This window comes from Suillus subalutaceus (assembly GCF_016647625.1).
Source record: "Suillus subalutaceus strain FC151 chromosome Unknown DFJ58scaffold_140, whole genome shotgun sequence".
NCBI lineage: Eukaryota > Fungi > Basidiomycota > Agaricomycetes > Boletales > Suillaceae > Suillus > Suillus subalutaceus.
The window spans coordinates 119,795-139,422 of NW_024540389.1; the positions used below are offsets into that span (position 1 = coordinate 119,795).

The window sequence follows — 19,628 nt, forward strand, 5'->3', positions numbered from 1 at the left end:
CGCCAAGGGGGCCAATACTTACTCATCGTTAGTGTCGGTTTGAAACCCGCGACGACCCGCCTCCTTGTCAAGTGGGTAAGCACACATTAGCCAATAAAGCAGAAACATGATGTGTAAGAACTGCAATACATTCAGAAACACCAGTCAGGTTCGTGATTAGCCGAGTCACGGTGACTACAAAATTCCACCTCCTCAAGGACGTAGTCAGTATTTCACAAGTCCAAGTTTCGCTTGCGACTTGAGCTGAAGGCCATGATCTCCATTCCACGCAAATCATTTTTCACACGTGGAGGACATCAAGCATCATCTCGAGCTTGGGATTCCCGCCAAGGCGTGCAATCTCCTCCCGGGCCTGAATTACAAAACAGAAACTCAGCAGCAAGTGTGCAGGCACAACAGACAAACGGACCTGTTGCTCTAAGCTTTGCATCACGACAAGCGTGTAATCAAATGACTTTGTCTTCGTCCGGAGATAGTCAATGGCGTGGTGTTTCAGAGTGGGTGTGGTTGGACGTTTTTGTAGCACGCCTGTATGACGGTGGTTAATCAATCGATGCACCTAGATGTTGAGATCATCTACGCACTCGTCACGACTTTATTCTGGTCATCCGTACGGACTCCGTGAACAATTGGGAAGGAGAATTTGCCTTCTGTGAGATCTTCTGCAAAGCCCTTATTGTCGTTGTACTGGATAACACCTTTAAGCTCTTTCATCTAGTTTGAATCATAAACTACGGATGGACCATGAGTGATCCGGAATGCGTCGTGGCCAGATGGCGCTTGTTGATAGACACTCTAGGTACAAGCGCAGGACAATGGCAAGCTTACCTCTGTACTTTGCAAGTTCATGTAGTCATCCCGAATCTGGAAGTACACCCCAATAATATTCACCAGAGGGATAAAATCGCTAAAGATTTCATGAGCAGCTGTTTACAACATATGCTTAGAGTGAGAAGACTCACACATCGAGGTTCTTCGTTGCGAGCGCCATCATCAACTTGACAGGCATCCTAAAACCACCGCCGGTCTCTGCACACCGAAAGTTAGAATGTAGCATGCCAAAGTGGAACAGCCGTACTATTGTTGACCATATAAGTATACTCTTCCAGCGTTGGGCACTGCAACAAATCCCGCCACAGGATCTCCATCCCCTGCCCACGGTGTAAGTTCAAAAGCTCTTCTGTGACTATCAGATCCAAATCTTTAGCGCCTCCCACCCTCGTCTCACCCCCATCTTCACATTGTCTTCTCAGCTTCGCGAGCTCCCTATAGGCCAAGAAATATACGTAGTTGGCGGTATTAATAGTTTGCGGGACGCCGTATATTTTATGCGTCACAGGCTGTCCCCTTCGCAGCTGCGCGTCATCCTCTATGTCATCGATCATCAAGCTTGCATTGTGCAGCATTTGAACAACACGGTCTATGATCTTGAATTGATCGCACGGGACTGCAAGCCAGATGTTGAAAGCCTCCAGGAGCAGTGTACGGACTCCCTTGCCAGGCTTGGAGGAAATATAGGTAAAGGGTTCCAATATGAGTGATTCATTCGCCTGCGACCATTGCGAGTCTAGTGTGGATGAGAGCAAATCGAACAGAGAAAACTGGGAGGACGACATTGGGGATACAGAAGCAGATAAAAAGACCGCACTGATGCAGTCCTATGTAGTAGCAGGAAATTTGAATGTGCTGGTGCTGGCTCCGACTTCCGGAAGCGCTCGCCGCAAAGAAGCTGTACCTATGGTCCCAAAAAGTTCCACTTCGAGAACCCGTGACACAGTACGCGTTTAAACAGGTTCTTAATGATTATGGAGAGCCTGTGAGGATATGATCCTGGAAATGACTGGTGTTGGGGTGGCGGTATTTTTTTTTTTCGAAGTTCATGAACATACCCTGAGATGATGATGGTGATTCCAGTAAGTTGGCCAGCCAGCCACTGATGAGATCCGGCGTACTCGAATGGTGGATATAACCAGCAGCAGCACCACAGACTTGGCGGCTACTTGCGCACTGAACGCCCTGCCACTAAGCATGCAAGTTGCCAATCTTCTATCAGTAACCGGGAAACTGCCACGTAGCTCATTGCAGTGGTGCCACATCTCGAATATCCCTGCAAATGTGTCAATGATTCGTACGATAGAGTACTCAGGCTTGCGGCCGTAGGGTCATGGTTGAAACGTTGATTTCAGTGATGGTTGCTTATGTAAGTGTTACAGTACTTATAAGAATGGACATTATTTAATCATTGCCATTAGTTTCGCAAACACCTGTAAACATGTGCATAGTATTCGCTCCTCCGAGTCCAGTCGGGGTTGATCACAGGAGTGACAGGACATATATAACATATACCTAAGTCCTGACAGTTTTTTCCGCATTAAACTAACTCGGTGCTGCATGGAGCTGGTGTGCAGGCACATTTTTTCCAACGGCGTATTATGCCACAATCATGATTGGCTGCTCTGCCACTGGCAGTGAGAGTGATTTACACGGGTAAGTAGTTTAAGTTGCCATCCCATCAAACGAAATCGAGGAAAGAAGCAGCTTGAAAGCGGCGGTCGCTGAAAGAGCGCTTTGGCTAGACGAACGGTAACCGATAGTACGGTACTACCTCACACAGGGTCACCTATAATAATGAGCATTGCTACCAGGATGTTGCTAATTTTTTCTTCCGCCGTCACATACCTTACATGCTGAGATGCCTTCCAAAACAAGAGCATTATTCAAGCTCACCAGGCTCCACTGGTTTCTAGTAGGGTGCGACTTCATGTTTTGGCCCTTCGGTAAGATGGAAGATGATGCAGCCGCCTTGTTATTTAACCATAACTTGTGACATCATGTCTAGGTTGGGCCTTCCTATCGGCGGCCTATCGTCTGGCGTTACCGGTGAACGAAGTTGTTAAGAATACTTTATTTTTTGCATTGTTGGGCATACTGGTGCATAGCGCAGGCTGTGTCCTAAATGACATGCTTGACCGCGATCTCGATCGCAAGGTTGGTAGGTCTTAGTCCAATCTCGACTGTGATATCTTGATGTGTTCAATGCGGAATAGAACGCTCACAGGGCCGACCGATTGCATCAGGAGTTGTCACTAGGACAGAGGCTTCAGCACTTCTGGTTGTTCAACTCGTTGCCGCCCTCTTCTACTTGTTTTCAACTTGTGGAACCAAAGCGTGAGCAGATCGCTCAAGAAATGTCGAAAATTCTCTGACAGACTATCCCCGTTTGTATCGCGACGTATCCGTTGATGAAGCGTTGGATGAACTGGCCTTCTTTGTTCCTCGGTATGACTTTCCATTGCATGGAAAAGTATTCCATCATATCTTGTTCCAAGGCTTTTCTTCTAGCTGGGCTGTCCCAGGAACGTGGGTTGCAACGACTGACCATTATGATTGGGGTATAATCCTGAACATAGCAATTGCACCGTGCTGGTAAGTGCGGAGGAAGGTAAATTTCGTTGAGTCATGCTGATAGTAATACCTCCTTAGTTGGAATTGCATCTACGACACCATTTACGCATGCCAGGTGACCACCTGAAAAATTCTTCCACTCTGAGGTATGTGCTGATCGTATCGCTCAGGACAAGAAGGACGACGAGAAGGCCGGCGTCAAGTCCATGGCAGTCGATTTGGGCAAAGCCATTCGTCCTGTATTGACATTATTTGATACGACCTTCTTTGTGTGTCTTTTGTGGGCTGGTTACTTGAACGACCAGGGCCTTCCGTTCTATATGATGAGTGCCCTTGCCCCGTTCCTCCTGTGTCTCTGGCACATATTGTCCTTTGATCATAATGATCCCAGAGACTGCTGGAAAAATTTCACAGTGCGTCTAGCTGCCATATCCATGTACCCCAATTCTGATATGTGTGGTACTCCAGGTAGGTCGCCACGGCGGGACGATGGTCTGCGTTGGATTGATCGTCGATCACTGCTTCAAACTCTCGTCCTCCGCCGGTTGAAAATACAATTTTATTCATTTTGCTGAGCTCTTGGAAATTTGCGACTCGATCTGGTCAGGAGGTCTGGTTCGCAATTTGCAGCATAAATACAAATTGTCCTGTAGAGCCAGAAAGTTACGTACTTATTTGATAGTTAAGCCGGAGTAAGTCCCCCCGCGTGTATGTCCTTCGACCCCAAAGGACAATAAATTTGAATTTTTTCAATGAAAATGCTCATTTCCAATGTCGCGACGAAGTGGAGTTATCATGCCATGAGAACGTTCAAATGATTATGCGGGGTAGAATAAATGAATCGCTTTTGGAAGATCTGACGCAAATGTCGTTTTTCATTTGCACTTGTGTTTCCGGATTCAAAACCAGTCTGCAGGTGTGGGGAGTTAAGAGGCGCTACGCAGGTGACTAGGTTCGGGCCGTAACTGTCGTTTTTCTTGGTAGAACGTTGTGGCTCGAGACCACTGGCTTCTAGCAACTGACAAAGTCAACCCCGGTCGGCCCGTCAGTGTGCCAGGAATTGCAACCAGGGATACAGGGATTTCAACCTGTCAGGGCGGAATGCATTTACGCAGACCCATTTCTATGTACTGTGGGACTCAACTGACACGCAATACCTACTAAAACCCACTGGTGGTTCATTACATGGCCAGGACAAAGTTGAGATAAATAACCGAGGAACTGTCGACGAGTGAATGTCAAAGTGTCACGGTGTTCCGAGAGAGAGAAACAGATTTTGATTCTGTTGTGGTAGCCACTTAGCTAGTAACACCAGATAGGATAAGCGTCCAAGAAAACCATCCATGAGTCAATGTCAAGGTGTGTTCCGATAGAAAAAGAAACCTTGTAATCAGCAGGTTTTGAACCTGCGTGATCCAAGAGAAACAGATTTCGATTCTGTTGTGGCAATCACTTTGGCCAGGAGGCTTCCCCAGTTGAGATGAACCTCCAAAGAACTATCCATGAGTGGATGTTATGGTATAACATCAAACCAATTCAACGCTGAAAGCAAGTAAGTACAATCAATCAGTACATTAAAACCCCACTCAAACTCGAGACCAGCCTGGCTTGTACTTCCCAGATACGAGTGAAAACTCCACATATTCACAAGTCCAAGATTCACTCTCGACTCAAGGTACAACTCCTTCATCTACACACCCACCTGAATCATGTAAATCATGTTCCACATGCAGGGCGTCCAATATCTTCTCAAGCTGGGGATTACCGCCAAGGCGTGCAATCTCCTCCCGGACCTAGATGTAAAACTCAGCGGGAAGCGTGTAGGCACAGAAGACAAACAGACCTGCCGCTCCAAGGTGCTCATCACCGCAAGTGTGTAGTCAAACGACTTTGTCTGTGTGCGGAGGTAGTCAACTGTGTGATGCTTCAGGGTCGGTGTCGTAGGGCGTTTTTGTAGCACGTCTGTATGATAGCAGCCAATCAATTCATGCACATAGATCAGTATTATCTACGCACTCATAACAACTCGATTCTGTTCGTCCGCACGTACTCCATGAACGATTGGGAAGGAGAATTTGCCCTCGGTGAGGTCTTCTGCGAAGCCCTTGTTGTCGCTGTGCTGTAGAGCATATTGAGCTTTCGCTTCTGGTAGGAATAATACGCTATGCAGGCTTACCTCTGTGCTTTGCAAGTTCATGTAGTCATCCCGTATCTTGACATACACTCCGAAAATATTTACCAGAGGGACGAAATCGCTGAGGAAGTCATGAGCAACTAAGTACGAGATATGCATAGAGGGACAGGACTCGCATGTCGAGGTTCTTCGTTGCGTGCGCCATCATCAACTTGACAGCTATCCTAAATCCACCCCCCGTCTCTAAGCCCAGAAAGTTAGTGTTTAAAGTGCTGAAAAGGGACCTGGACTTACTGTTGTTAACCATAGATATATACTCTTCCTCCGTTGGACACTGCAACAAATCTCGCCACAAGATTTCCAAACCCTGCCCACGGTGTAAATTCAAAAGCTCCTCCGTAACTACCAAATCCAAATCGCTAGTGCCCACCACCCTCACCGCATTCTCGCCCTCGTCCCCGCCTGGTCTCCTCAGCTTCGAGAGCTCCTTATAAGCTGAGAAATATACGTAGTTGGCGGTATTAATAGTTTGCGGGATGCCGTATATCTTGTGCGTCGCAGGCTGTCCCCTTCGCAACTGCGCATCGTCCTCTATGTCATCGAGCATCAAGCTCGCATTATGCAGCATTTGAACGACACGGTCTATGACCTCGAGTTGGTCGCTAGGGACTGCAAGCCATATGTTGAAAGCCTCGATGAGCAGTGTGCGGATTTCCTCGCCGGGCTTGGAGGGTAATATATGTAAAGGGTTCCAATACGAGTGATTCATTAGCCTGCGGCCATTGCGACTCTAGATTAATGGACGGCAATGAATTGAGAAGAGAAAACCGCTGGGTGGACGACATGGGAAAAATGGATGAGAGAATATAAAGATATCCATTGGCGTTGAACTACATATGTAGGCTAGCACACCGGTCACTCGGAGAGAAACCAGCTATCAGTGCCTGTCATGATCTGAAATGATACGCTCTGATACGTATTACGCGGTAACTTGGTCCGGTAACGTTCCCTTCAGAATAGCTGGCGTTGATATAACGTGAGATGTAACTCGAACGCGTCGTGCTGGTGGATCACTACGAGACAGCGGCCCGGCGATAAAGAGCACTACCCAGTAATATATGTAGGTGGTATGTTTGTACATGCATCAATGCATCACGGACGCAATCGCCATCATGCAGACCTCCATGCAGGCTTGACTTTTCCAAGTCGAGAGGACTATACCAGCCTGGTGAGAACCACGAGATACCACAGTAGCCTCATGTTATTTCTGCCACGACGAACGCGGACAGAGCTCCTCGTTGACTGTATGTAGTCTGATTTGCTCGCATGCCTCGTAAAGATATAAGCGTGCCAACGCGGGGGATCACTACCTATCAGAACCTTGGCGCGAATTTAGAACAACTTACAGGGTGGGGCTGTAAGTACCTGCCATGGAGTGAGAAGACGACAAGCTTATGTCTGAGCATGAATCCTAGCGACCTTCTAGAACGTCACTTAGCTTGGGCTGCAAAAATTTCACCTTGGGATTTGTCTGTGATGAGAACCAGCCGCGTTTTTAGAGCATTTTACGGGTGGAGATTATACCTTAGGTCATGGGAGGTTGTAAGTGAGGAGCGAATCCTGGTGACCTTTCTGATTCCATCAATCAAAAGTTAACCTAGGCTGCGAAAATTCTACCTTAGATGACGATCGTTCCGTGATCAGAACATGCCGTGTTTAAAGCCATTTTACAAAGGGATGTTACACCTCAGGTCATGAATCGGAAGCGAGAAGGGCGAGCTTCCTAGTACTGTCACTTGGGGAAAAAGTCAGTCTTGAACTGCAAAAATCCCACCTTATAAGGTTTATGGTGTGATCAGAACCTGCCGCGATTTTAGACAGAGGAAGGTTAAACTTCATGAGAGGGCGACGAGCCTGAATCCTGGCGAGTTTACCTGATATCATCTTGGGCATCGAAATTTTGATAAAGCTCGCCTTCCTTCTCTTCACGATCCCAGCAAACTGCATATTTGACCTCAGTGATGAAGGTCATGATGAACGTGAAACGATGGGTCCGTGCGTCGTTATGTGGGAAAGTCAGATATTGATGTGAAAAACAAGTTCGTCCGCTACATCGTTCTTCGAATTCGCTTGTCGTTGGTTGTTTTTTTTCTCTTCTTCGGATTCACGTTTGGTGCTGCTCGTCGTCGCCCGCGTTCCTGCGATCTTTGTTTATTATTTCGCTGGGACCGTGAATTGAAGAGACGATCTTGTCTTGGACTTGTGTCTGGCTTAGCTCTTGTGCTAGACTTGTCCTGACTCGTTTCTGTTCAGTTCTTCGTTGCAAGTTTATCTATATCAGATCGCACTCTTCGCCCATCTTTTTGTGCGTGTTTTTATTATTATCAGTCACTCTCATTTGCATAGGGCAGGCTACGAGTACTACGAGTACTACGACAGTACATCACAGCATTCTGCCCTACCCACGCTCTCTACCTCCCTGTCATTCATTATACCTTGCAAAACCTTTTCTAACTTGGTCCATCGGTTTTTTTCAATACATACATTCCGCCGTTGCTCTCCTTCTCATCCATTTCATTCTCCTACCTCATACCCGGAAATATGGACGACTCCCAAACAGCTTTTGCAACTCACTACCCCTTCTTACGGTTTTGATCTCGACATGATGAAGGTCGGTCTTTTTTTCAATCTCATCATCGCACAGTTGACCCGTCAAACAGAGGTCTATGGATGCCGTCGGTGGTCCTGATGCCAAAAAGGCACGTTGGTCCCCCACATTTAGTGCTTCTGCTACCTCCGCTGCGGCACCTACTACTGTTACTCGCGACGCCTTTGCCAATTATGGTTATGGTCCACATGCTCAGATCAACCAGCCTTTCCAACCTTCATCTCCTGCCTTCTCCAATCAGCTTTACTCTACTCCCGAATCTTACGATTAACACTGCTGTCAATGGTGCAGGCATGAACCCTCAAATGAGCCCCCGCACACCAAAACCCATTTGCCCAGGCAACAGCAACAGCACACACCTCAGCCAAACGGTGTGGGCCCATATGGAGGCTTTGGTTACAACATGCTTGGCATGGGATTGCCCGGGATGAGCATGTTGGGCGGTTTTTCCCTATGGTGCGCAGGCTGGTAAACTATGGTCAGGTACATCCCGTCGTTATTGACACGGAAATGGGTCCGATTGCTAATCTCATATGTATCATGTGTAGCAATCTCGGCTACCTTCTCTAAATGTCAACATTCCTCCGACTCCAGGTGCTTACTCACCGGCGGCTATCTCTGCCGCGCTTTCTGCAACGACCAATGCCACTGGTCGCACCGTTTATGTTGGCAACCTCCCCGCAACCGCCTCTGTCGATGAGCTACTTAACCTCGTGCACTTTGGCCCCCTCGAATCCATTCGTGTTCTTCCTGAAAAATCGTGTGTTTTTCCTGTCCTTTCTTGACGGTGCAACCGCTGCGGCGTTCCACGCCGACGCCACCATCAAGAAGCTCTCCCTTCACGGCCAGGAAACTTAAGATCGGATGGGGAAAGCCATCTCCTGTCAGTGCGCAGGTGAGCCTTGCGATCAGCCAGAGCAACGCGAGCCGGAACGTATACCTCGGTGGCCTGGATGAAAACACGACAGAAGAGCAGTTGCGGGATGATCTCAGCCGGTTCGGGCTGATTGATCAGGTCAAAATTGTCCGTGACAAGAACATTGGGTTCGTACATTTCTTGAGTATCTCGGTTGCTACCAAGGTATGCTGCATTTGAAAATTTGCCATATTCTGGTGCCGATACGCGGTCATTTAGGTGGTTAACACGCTTCCTACTGAGCCAGCTTGGGCTGGAAAACGCGTTCAACTACGGCAAGGATCGTTGCGCATATATACCCAAGTCTCAGCAAGCTGCTGCACAAGCTGCCCAGGCTGCCGACCGCCCAATCTCTCGTCGCTCAATCTGCAAATCTCAGCCCTGCTGCGGGTCCGAATCACTTTGGTTCGCCATTCTCGCCTTATCCCTTTACAACGGACATGACAGGTGGTCAAACCCTCAATCGCACGGTCTACTTGGGCAACATTCATCCTGAGACAACAACTGAAGATTTGTGCAACGCTATTCGTGGTGGTGTGTTGCAGAGCGTGAGGTACATGCAGGACAAGCACATTGCCGTCAGTCATATTTTATGGCATGTCTTAAATGCATTACTGATCTATTTGGGTGGTAGTTCGTCACTTTTGTTGACCCTGCAGCAGCGTTCACGTTCTACCAAGTGGCATCCTACCAAGGCCTCACCTTGAACAACCGGCGGCTCAAGATTGGTTGGGGCAAAAATTCCGGTCCACTGCCGCCTAGCCTTGCGCTCGCTGTGCACTCAGGGGCCACCAGGAACGTTTATGTGGGCAACATTGAAGACTTTGAATTATTCAACGAGGAGAAGCTAAAGAGGGACTTTGGCGAGTTGGAGATATCGAGCTGGTAAATTTCCTGAGGGAGAAGTGCGTTATCTTGGCTGGCGATCGATGGTGTCTGACATTGTTATCTTCAGGAACTGTGCCTTTCGTCAACTTCACTAATATCTCTAACGCTATTAAGGCCATCGATAGCATTAAGATTAAGCCGGAATATGCAACTTGCGTATTGCGCATGGCAAGGATCGGTGTGCGAACCCGCCGCGATCGGGTCCCCAAGGTGGCTCTTCAGTCAGGCGGAGCGCCAGTGGAAATGGGCCAGCAAGTGCAGAGCCCGCAAGCGCTATTGAGCCCATCGAGTCTTCCCAGTTTGTGGACCCTGAAGACGAAGGGAACAATGCAAACGTCATTGTATCTGGCCCAGAGGAGATGGAAGCATCCATTTAAATATGGATCGCCTAGAGAGTGAGGTGTGCTGTGGAAGTGCCCACTTATACCCCGCGTATCTCCCTCTCGAAAAAGTCGCCAACAGCAAGTGGATGGGAAGGATAGCCTCGGATGTCCTCGTGAGGGGGACCCATTGGGCTATTGGTTGTTGTGTTCTTTATTCACTTCGCTTTCTCAGTCTGGCCGTTGTTAGTGTTACTTTACTCACTTTTGTGTCTTCTTTATCTTTTACTTTCTTTCCATTTCATGTTCACACTTGACTTATATCTTTGTCCGATTGTGCTTCTCGCACACCCCACGCTCGTTGCATTGCTTCACTTACGCCTCGTTAACCCCGTCAACGCGGACTGTACACCTCACATATCGCGTCCCATACCGAATCCGACCTGAGACGATGTGCTAATTTCTCTTCTTTAACTCACGCCTATACCGCTACCGTAGCTCGTTTCTCCCTGTGGAGGCTTACACATCGTTTTCGCGACCTATGCGTTGTTTGTTTTTCAATGTGTTTATTTGTGCAGTAGCCATATATCGGAGTAATCACAGCGTTTCTTGTGCAAGTGTACTTGAGCGTTACTGTGAAACACAAATTGATTGGCCTCGTGAACAAGCAACTGACGTTTTGCAAGGTTTCAGTTTTGATGCACACGTTAGTTTCACGTATTCTGTCAAGAAGGCTTACTACTCGGACAGTGATATTTACTAATTACTATTATGCAGTAATAGAGTACTTGTTTTTTGAAGGATTTCATTAACTTGAGACCCGTTGAGTTTATTGCACCAACCTTGCGTTTAGTTATGTAATTTTTAATAATTTTTGCTAGCCGCGTTAACTCTCAAGCTCAAGGACTCGGACGTTCCCCGCACGACGGTGACGACACATGTACGCAGCAAACATCACTTATGATGTGCGACAGTGTGGATAAATTTGGTGGAAAAGGTTTGAATGGCCAGGAAAGGTTGAACATGCTGTTGTTGTAGGCGGTAACAGACTCGATGGACGGAACAGTCAATTACAACTAGCAAAAACACTCTAATATGGGGTATGGTTAATCTTAAACAATGCTAACGTTCCATAGCTAGATTGATGGTGCCCGGCGGCCACACACCGTGACGAGTCGCTCCCGTAACAAGTTCCGTTTGTGCATTCGAGCGGAATTGATGTTGGACATGGTGGCGTCCTTCGATCGGCAGAAAGACCTCCTCCCAATGTTACGGATTTGACGCATCATATATTGTCGTGTCAGGCAACCGCTGGTGTAACCATAAGAACTTCAAGTTTGACTTCACTGTGGGCGTGCTCAACTACGGCATGTCGCGCCGACAACAACAAAGTTTTCGTCAAGATACGCATGGAGGATGATGCCCAAGGTGTCGTCCAATCGGCTTTCAACTTTCACCTAGTATGAGTCTATACTAGCGTGATAGATCGCCATCAAGGGTCGTCGAGGCTCCTAGGCTACTCGAAGACCTCATAAAATTGACCCTTACTTCGTGGGGCTATATATGTCCTTTACTCATGTCGTCGCCTAGTCACTCGTTCCGCCGCAGAAGATGATCTCATCCTTTTGCTCGTTCTACTCGGTCATTTGGGAGCCGATTATGACCGCATGCAGGGATTAACCTGATCTATCATACAGTCATCGTGTTACATTCCCATGATCCCTGATCCTCAATCCCTTCTGTCAGTCCAATTCCTGCTTCTCAACAGGGAAGCTCATGCAGTACGCAATACATTACGTTTCATTTTCATATAAGGTTGGTTTCGGGTCTTCACGTTAGTGCTGTGTTTGACGCCCATACTTTGCTTTGGATAAAGATAGCGATGAAACCTCGCGACGAACCTATCTCTCTTCCCGAGGTATTGGTGGTCTGCGCTTGCTGTTGTATTTCCCTTCGAATCCTCTCCCTCCTTCCTTTGCAAAAAATCTTTACGATGAACTTGAAGTCTACAAAGTTTACTGTTGACAGATGCACTCCTCGCGACCGGTTTGCGACGCGCTTCACGAGAGTCGCCCAGATATCTTTCCCAACATCTGTCAGGAAAAGCATCGACGATTCATGCATTGACTTCCCTGTAAGTGCCGATTTGCTCCTCCTCGTTTACTAGGCTTCTGATCAAGTTTTACAGCTCAGTCCATTCTACTCTCCCATTGAAGAGTCGTTCATTCGCCCTCGAGCGACCTCAGACGCGTTCAGGGGAGTACAAACACAAATCCCAACACTCCCTTAGCACACCTATTCCCCGAGTATCGTTACGAACATCCTGATCCCCCACGTTCACCGACACCGATCGATTTCTTCCACCCGCCGGGTCCGCCTTCGCCCCCTCCAAAGACTTCTTCGTACCTACTTCACTCAAACGAGCCGCAAAGCCCCACTCACGCAGGAATCTTCGAGTCCAATTTTCGCTGATCCTGTACCTGTAACCCCAGGGCCAGCGGGACTTGAACCCTCGCACCCTATATGGATTTTTGACAGCTCCTTACGTGAAGTTGATTTTGACGTCACCTGTCTAGGCGCACTAGACGAGCAACTTCTTTATGCTCCAAAGGAATGTTTCTTGGACATCTGTTGGGCAGAAGCTGTATACGATGATGATCAGCTGCCGGTGCTGCAGCCCAGCCAGAGGAGAAGCCATGGATGTGGCAGCCACAGACGGAAAGGGAAACCGATTCGGAAGAATCGGACCAAAGGGCCCTGATCCCATCATCATGCAAGTGGAGCGTAAGTTGTGAGCAATTACTGATGCTTCTCGTGTCTTACCACATGTCTGACCACGGGATTCAAAGTCGTTCTTTCCTTCCCCCGAATCATACACGCCACGATCTCCCCAGCGCATGATGTTTGCAGAGTCCGAGTCACGCATGTTGTACCAAAACGCGAATCACTCGGTGCACTTCTTCCCCGTGCCGCAGCAACGCAAACAAACGACACAGGACCCGCCTGATACTCCTTCCGGGAAGCTCAAGCTCTTTTCGGACGCATACGGCACTCTCACAGGACGGCGGCGTACTACTTCCAATTAATTCCCTCGATGCAGCACAACAGCATTCACATCACTGCACCTTAATTCATTAACTCGACCCACGCGCTCCTTGCCACGCTCCTCACCACGCCCTGACACGCGCTCGTTATCTTAATCATATTATCAGTCAGGACGTTCACTAATCCGTCCGTATTTCTGGAGAAAACTTGTATAATGACAGGAACCATCCGAAGTATTAGTGCGCTATACTGTACACATCGTATTCAGATAACATGGTAACATGCTTCGTCTAGATACGTAGATACCACATCTTGTTGAATCTATTAGAATTGTCGCTTACTCTTGGCGTAGTGCGTCTGAAGCGACGAGACCCTTAATCAGGGCGTGCAGGCCAAGTTCGCGTTCCAGCTGGGATAACGTTCAGAATGTGAAGACTAGTACATAGACTGAGCAGGACAATCTCATACCTCGAATGTCCATTTGCGGTCTTCCTGACCCGCTGTAGAACCAAATACTGCATCCATTTCTTCGAGAGAAACACCTGCCGTCTCCGGCACCACATAATTAGACCACAGGTAGGCCCCGAAACAGGCGCACGCGAAAATAATAAAGGTCGCGCTGCCAAAGAATACGGGTCCGCAAACAATATATCACTGCCAAGATATCTGAATACGGAAGGACATACGCAGAAGACATCTCCATCAGTGGCGGTGTGATCAGACCAATCAAGACTACACAAGGGGAGCGCCAGCGGGAAAAAGAGGGTCTCATGTCAGTGCAAGTTACGGAAACAGACAACGGAACAAACATTATTGGTCCAGTTCGAAGCTGTTGACAGGGAAACCCCCTTGCTTCGCATAGAAAGAGGGAATACCTCACTAGGAAGAACCCAACCAATAGGTCCAAAGGACATGCCGTAGGCTGCAGTAAATATGTACATGCAACTGTAGGGGATCATTTCACGTGAATAAGTGAAGGGAAGCGGGGTAAAAAACTTACAACACCGCTACCCAAGCGGCTATGGTGTTCGATCCCCAGTCATCTTGAAAAAAGGTGGATCTGTAGAAGAAGGAATTATTGTGGCTCAGTATGTGCTGATCATGAACAGGTGCACACACTAAGATTGCGATCATGAATGCGACACAGCCATGATTGCGCTTCCCCGCCTTTACTGCAGTGAGTCACAGGTGATTCAAGAACAAGCATGAGAACCTTTGAGAAGGGGTTTACGACCTATGAGAAGTGCACTAAGAAAACACGAAGTTACAAAAAGACAAAGGCACACACCCCACCGGTCGAGAAATATGATGGCCGGGAAAACTGCAAGAAATTGGACAATTCCGATCCCACCTGAAACAAGAAGTGTGACAGTATCTCCCCGCGCATCCCTATGCTTTCGACCAGAGTTGGACCATAGTAAAGAAGTGCATTAATGCCGCTCCACTCTATAGCACAATTCATGTTCAGGCACGGACTCGCACGCAATAAATAATGACACCTGACGATACTCACGTTGAAAGAACATGATCATGATGCCAATAAGAGTCCGTATAACGTACTCCCGGCCAAAGAGGGTTGTCCATGTTCGCGTGAGAGTCCGTCTTTTGCCTTTCGTCGGACGAGAGCAACATTAATTTGCATTTCCAATAGCTCAAGCTATGATATATGTTACGTCATTGATGCAGACATAAATAGGAAAAAAAATGCCTGAATCAACGGATCTTCCTTTGCTTCGTCAGGAGTGCGCAAACGAAGTTTGCCTAAAGTTTTCCGTGCGTCATCGATACAACCATGGAGCACCAGCAGGCGGGGTGAAGGTGGTAGAACAAAGCATCCGAGGCAGAGCGAGATACCTGGAAGGAACTGAAGTGCCAATGGGATTCTCCATGAAGCAGATCCGGCAACTATGAACCCAATACAACAAATGAGAACAATTGGAATTCGTAACAGAAACACGAACTGTGTCTCGTAAGAAAACCTGTCCAAAAACCAAACGACTCCAAGGACGATAGCGAGTTGCTCAAGCGCCATAAGTGAACCGCGGAGCTCTGGAGAGCTAATCTCGGCCATGTAAAGCGGCGAAAGCATGCTATCGCCACTCAGTTACATAAGTAGAACCCATTCAAGTTTCAAAATCACCTCAGGGCCCCCACTCCGAAGCCACCAATTGCCCGCCCAATGATAAGATCATTCAACGACTGCGCCCCGCATTGAAGCCCCGAACCAAGGCAGAAAATAACTGACAAGGCACGTGGTTAGGTCGCTTTTACGGGATAAACGAATGACCCACTGGATGCGAAGAAAATGGAATGACGTCTACAATACTTATCTGCCAAAATTCCGCTTGTGATGGCACCAAACAATGCGCCAAGTTCGAGAACAGCAGCTATCATTTCCAATATGAGTGAGATACCTGATGAGACCGCGGCTTTGCATACTCATCAATCCCTTTTCCCATGGACCGATTGGCCACCGAGTCACAAAGTCATTCATCACGAGGACATTGGAAATAACGCCTTGGTCATACCCGAATGAAATACCGCCAATACCAGCAAACGCTGCGCACGCAACAGCATAACGATTGCGAACTAGACCTGGAATTCCGCTTGGTCCGTATGAATAGTTATAGGTATGGCCATCTTCATGAACAACTAGAGAGCCTCCATGTGGTGTGTCAAGCGTGACGCCCTTGTTGTCTCGTAGTAATGATTCTAGAATAAGGTCGGCGTCCTCGTTGACATCTTCCCTTGGCTCGCGCGTCGTCGGAAGAACTACATAGTCATGATGTGTCTCGAGGATCATGTCACTCATGAGCTGTCAAGGTAGCGTACACAGGAATAGCAACTTACCATCGGTCCATAAAGTTATTTGAATCCAGATGTTCAATGAGAAGATATGAGTGCGACTACTCAATATATCCCGTCTGGGCAGTGAGGAATGTGTGTTAAAGGCCACACGGCTATATTTTTATTGCAACTTACGTAAGTTCATATAGGCCTGGTTCTCCGAGTCAGTGCACCATCCGTTCCCAATCGCCATGTCTGACTGTCTTGCCCTTCTTGGCAACTTATCGTGAGTTTCAATAACAGGTTTTTTCACCGCGACTGCTCAGTCACGTTTTTACTGCAGCAAGAGGGCTTCAATGTTTATTTTTCCCGGCCCACTCCTAACACTGCGAGCTAGCTATTGAACCTCAAGGTAAAGTTCACATTGAGACCATGGTTTATGATCAAAACTTCAGTAGTGTATGTACGAGATTTTGCTTGTCTCATTGAAGCATATGTATTATTATCAAGGTATGTAAATATCTGATAACGTCGATCAATGGAGTCCCGCACACTCGCAACTTGAGGAGCCAAGAGGAATCAGGTACAGCCCAACTTGGGCAATGACGCATGGCTTTAATCTTCGAATATTCTGTGACCGTTGGGCACCGAGATAGTTACTAGTCCAACACCCGTTCTACTCACTGCCTTCGGCACAGGAAGCAAAAGGAGCGACGCTTAACATCCCTTACCAGTGCGTGGTGCCAGTGAAACCCTCAACGGCAGTTGAACACCATTCTCAACTTCACCTTCCTGTTGGAACCATCAACAAGCAAGCTTCCCGCCGATAAGTTCGGTTTTATCGGTTGGAGCGAACTCAAACTTTCCAACTATCTCCGTAAGAAAGGCTTGAATTTCGATCACCCTGAGTGAACATTCATATTAGATTCACTCCACCGTTGCCACACAAGCCGTTGACACTCACGCGAAGCGCCATCCGATACACGACCTCTCTCCTCCTCCGAATGTCATTCTAGAAAAAAATTGGGGTTCATACGTGTTGTAAGATAGAGACCAAAGCTTACAGATTGGAGTACACTCCTATTGACGTCACCTTCTTCTCTTTGGCTGTGCCATTGAGCCATCTATCCGGATTGAACACGTGCGCGTCCTCGCCCCAGAGCTCCTTGTTTCTAACCGATATGAGCGCACCGTCAGAAGAAAGTATGTTGGCGTTATGTGAATCCTCATACCGATTGTACGCTGCAATTGATGCAACAATTCGGGTACCCTTCGGAACTGGTAGCTCACGGATGACGTGCCCAGATCGTGGTGATTGGCTGTGACAACGGAAGGACGTCATCTTGGCTGGCGCATCGGTGTTGCATGATATGACAGGACAAAATCTCAAAACTTCCTACAATAACAAGCGCAATATTACCACAGCCCAAATATTGTTAGCACGTTACGCACTTTCATCACAGCAGTAGTATATGGCATAGCGTCAAAATCAGCGATTGTGAAGTTGACATCCCCGCGTGCGTGCACAGCCGCTTCCGTTTCCCATATCTCTCCCGGAGACGGGATTGGATCTCAGGGTGCCTGGCTAGCTCGAGAAGTGCCCAACTGACAGTGTTCGAGGTCGTCTCATGACCTGCGAGGAGGATAGTACTGTGTAATTGTACAATCTGTGATCGGAAAGCGTGCAATCACGACAAACGGAACGGACCCACCGCATCTGAGCAAACAGCTCTTCTTCCGTTAACTTCGCCTTTGCATCTGCATCCATATTGGCTTTGACTGTGCTATAATTAGATGGCCTAGATCTGAATGAGGCTGTTGAGAACGACGACCCACCAAGTAAGCTAAAGACATCTCGACTGCCTTGCCCCCCAATATCATCTCTGCCTTGTCTTTCACCAACTGCTTTGCAACAGATGTCGCCAAGTTACCTCTCACGCATGCGCACGATACGTGGGTTTTGGCCCTTCCTACGAAGTATTCGAGAATTCGACGTGGGATATACTTTGAAATCCCCTGAAAGAGTACCTCCCCATCTGACGGGGATCCAAATACGTCAGTCCTATTACAAATTCAACTCAGATCAGTTAAGGGAAAGCCAGATGCTTGGCAAAAGTCAAGACTGACATTCATATCCTGTATGAGCGCGCAGGGCGCTTTCATTATCGTCAATGGAGCTGAAGCGGACATCAAAAGCAGCTGAAAAGGATATGAGAAAAAGGTGCTGTACCCTGATAGCATATACCTTCGCCGATAGCATCTAAGGTCGCGCGGGACAGCCAGACAGGAATATTGAACACCACTGACCCCTCCTTAGAGTTATTGATGGTCTCCGTCCATTTGTTGCTCATCTGTGAGAATTTACGTTATTGACGGGAGTTGAGAGTATTCAGTGACTTCGATGCCTACAGACTCGGCGCAGTTCTTGAATAATAAGAAGGCTTTGGACTCCGGTCCACCGAATCCAGGGAGCATTATTCTCCTGTGTCGTTTGTGATCGTCACCTTCGAAAGTTAACTACAGATTCCACGTTTTGATTTGGTGGCTAAAGACCTACCCTCCGCCCAGATAATCCCTTTCCGTTGATCAGCTGGGAGAGAACGCGGCGATCAGGCGGTTTGGGAAACCGATAGGCTGACTTTGCAAATATGTATTGCAGGGCGGCCGGGTCCGAAATCATCAATTGGTCTTCCTATGAGTCAGCGGAGGATCAGAAAATGTATACCGCAAGCGTGGATTTCATTGCATACGCCAAAAGAGCCCTTGAACCGAACGATATTCCCATACTGAGCTTGCCACTTGAAGTCAGCATCCGCTGCCTGACCTTGGTAGAGTTCTTTCAGATTCCCTGGTGGTCATATCAGCAGCGGAGGGATCCGGCAATAGATCATAGACATACCCATGATAAACGATGCAGACTCTGGGCCAGGAACGTCTGCCAAAGAGATATGAGAGTATCGACGGTACACCCCATAGACGATCGCTAGAGCTGCAAAACCAGCAGTGATAAAGACAGAATCCATGATTACAAGAGATACGTTTCAAAAAGCATGTGAAGGCAGCTTTATCAATGTATCGTATGGATCCGACCCCCCAAATCGAGGATGCGAGAACAACGAATGCGATTACGCCAACAGCGTGTACACAACAGGGATAAAGGGTGCAAAATTAAGTGACTACTTGGTAACGACGGGAAAATGAACTCATTGATGACTGGACCATAGCAACACGTGAGTCCGAAAGAGACGAAGTGACAAACATAGGGAGAATTGAATCAATCTTTCGCCAATACTCTAGAAAAGCTCTCGACTTCCACCTGCCCTGCATGGCCACGACGTCTGGAGGTGTGCCCCTTAGGAGAAGTTCCGTGGCTCCCCCGATTCTAAAGCAGTGTCCTGAGGGCTCAGGTAGTCCAGCGGCTCTCCAAATTTCGTTGCAGCGGTCCAAGAACCAAACACGAGTCAT

At 47.9% G+C, this 19,628-nt stretch overlaps 8 protein-coding genes across 8 annotated transcripts; 4 read left to right on the forward strand and 4 right to left on the reverse strand.

Annotated features, from left to right (window-relative positions):
• Positions 1 to 88: 88 nt before the first annotated feature.
• Positions 89 to 1,725, reverse strand: DFJ58DRAFT_101524 (isoprenoid synthase domain-containing protein). The gene is made up of 6 exons (XM_041378600.1): positions 1,079 to 1,725; positions 963 to 1,029; positions 829 to 907; positions 585 to 687; positions 410 to 528; positions 89 to 352 (listed from the first exon to the last, which is right to left on the reverse strand). Exons 1-6 carry the CDS (start codon positions 1,614 to 1,616, stop codon positions 281 to 283), a joined length of 978 nt encoding a protein of 325 aa, XP_041238838.1. The 5' UTR covers positions 1,617 to 1,725; the 3' UTR covers positions 89 to 280.
• A 1,036-nt stretch (positions 1,726 to 2,761) lies between these two features.
• DFJ58DRAFT_733135 (uncharacterized protein) lies at positions 2,762 to 3,954 on the forward strand (the record flags this gene model as incomplete). Its single annotated transcript, XM_041386252.1, has 7 exons — positions 2,762 to 2,777; positions 2,840 to 2,992; positions 3,048 to 3,155; positions 3,210 to 3,426; positions 3,484 to 3,520; positions 3,576 to 3,818; positions 3,874 to 3,954. The coding sequence occupies 7 exons, from the start codon at positions 2,762 to 2,764 to the stop codon at positions 3,952 to 3,954; spliced, it is 855 nt and encodes a 284-aa protein (XP_041238839.1).
• A 936-nt stretch (positions 3,955 to 4,890) lies between these two features.
• On the reverse strand, positions 4,891 to 6,384 carry DFJ58DRAFT_811443 (isoprenoid synthase domain-containing protein; the record flags this gene model as incomplete). Its single annotated transcript, XM_041391485.1, has 7 exons — positions 4,891 to 5,198; positions 5,249 to 5,367; positions 5,422 to 5,524; positions 5,582 to 5,660; positions 5,707 to 5,782; positions 5,834 to 6,263; positions 6,298 to 6,384. 7 exons carry the CDS (start codon positions 6,382 to 6,384, stop codon positions 5,076 to 5,078), a joined length of 1,017 nt encoding a protein of 338 aa, XP_041238840.1. The 3' UTR covers positions 4,891 to 5,075.
• A 1,817-nt stretch (positions 6,385 to 8,201) lies between these two features.
• DFJ58DRAFT_733137 (uncharacterized protein) lies at positions 8,202 to 8,478 on the forward strand (the record flags this gene model as incomplete). Its single annotated transcript, XM_041386253.1, has 2 exons — positions 8,202 to 8,210; positions 8,260 to 8,478. The coding sequence occupies 2 exons, from the start codon at positions 8,202 to 8,204 to the stop codon at positions 8,476 to 8,478; spliced, it is 228 nt and encodes a 75-aa protein (XP_041238841.1).
• Positions 8,479 to 8,660: 182 nt separating this feature from the next.
• On the forward strand, positions 8,661 to 10,730 carry DFJ58DRAFT_859108 (uncharacterized protein; the record flags this gene model as incomplete). Its single annotated transcript, XM_041393989.1, has 8 exons — positions 8,661 to 8,690; positions 8,756 to 8,967; positions 9,036 to 9,288; positions 9,343 to 9,407; positions 9,458 to 9,701; positions 9,758 to 10,008; positions 10,079 to 10,092; positions 10,150 to 10,730. The coding sequence occupies 8 exons, from the start codon at positions 8,661 to 8,663 to the stop codon at positions 10,386 to 10,388; spliced, it is 1,308 nt and encodes a 435-aa protein (XP_041238842.1). The 3' UTR covers positions 10,389 to 10,730.
• A 1,594-nt stretch (positions 10,731 to 12,324) lies between these two features.
• On the forward strand, positions 12,325 to 13,417 carry DFJ58DRAFT_845560 (uncharacterized protein; the record flags this gene model as incomplete). The annotated part of the gene is made up of 5 exons (XM_041393167.1): positions 12,325 to 12,465; positions 12,520 to 12,591; positions 12,622 to 12,946; positions 12,994 to 13,115; positions 13,181 to 13,417. 5 exons carry the CDS (start codon positions 12,325 to 12,327, stop codon positions 13,415 to 13,417), a joined length of 897 nt encoding a protein of 298 aa, XP_041238843.1.
• Positions 13,418 to 13,713: 296 nt separating this feature from the next.
• DFJ58DRAFT_718481 (uncharacterized protein) lies at positions 13,714 to 16,416 on the reverse strand (the record flags this gene model as incomplete). Its single annotated transcript, XM_041384480.1, has 14 exons — positions 13,714 to 13,785; positions 13,845 to 13,995; positions 14,063 to 14,108; positions 14,257 to 14,321; positions 14,377 to 14,419; positions 14,550 to 14,610; positions 14,663 to 14,751; positions 14,790 to 14,822; positions 14,890 to 14,985; positions 15,168 to 15,466; positions 15,517 to 15,616; positions 15,668 to 15,763; positions 15,816 to 16,118; positions 16,359 to 16,416. 14 exons carry the CDS (start codon positions 16,414 to 16,416, stop codon positions 13,714 to 13,716), a joined length of 1,512 nt encoding a protein of 503 aa, XP_041238844.1.
• Positions 16,417 to 16,880: 464 nt separating this feature from the next.
• DFJ58DRAFT_718482 (cytochrome P450) lies at positions 16,881 to 19,186 on the reverse strand (the record flags this gene model as incomplete). Its single annotated transcript, XM_041384481.1, has 16 exons — positions 16,881 to 16,951; positions 16,973 to 17,067; positions 17,128 to 17,175; positions 17,228 to 17,335; positions 17,396 to 17,559; positions 17,616 to 17,711; positions 17,774 to 17,813; positions 17,876 to 17,942; positions 18,000 to 18,046; positions 18,067 to 18,225; positions 18,287 to 18,362; positions 18,409 to 18,514; positions 18,573 to 18,667; positions 18,717 to 18,855; positions 18,914 to 19,011; positions 19,063 to 19,186. 16 exons carry the CDS (start codon positions 19,184 to 19,186, stop codon positions 16,881 to 16,883), a joined length of 1,533 nt encoding a protein of 510 aa, XP_041238845.1.
• Positions 19,187 to 19,628: the final 442 nt, after the last annotated feature.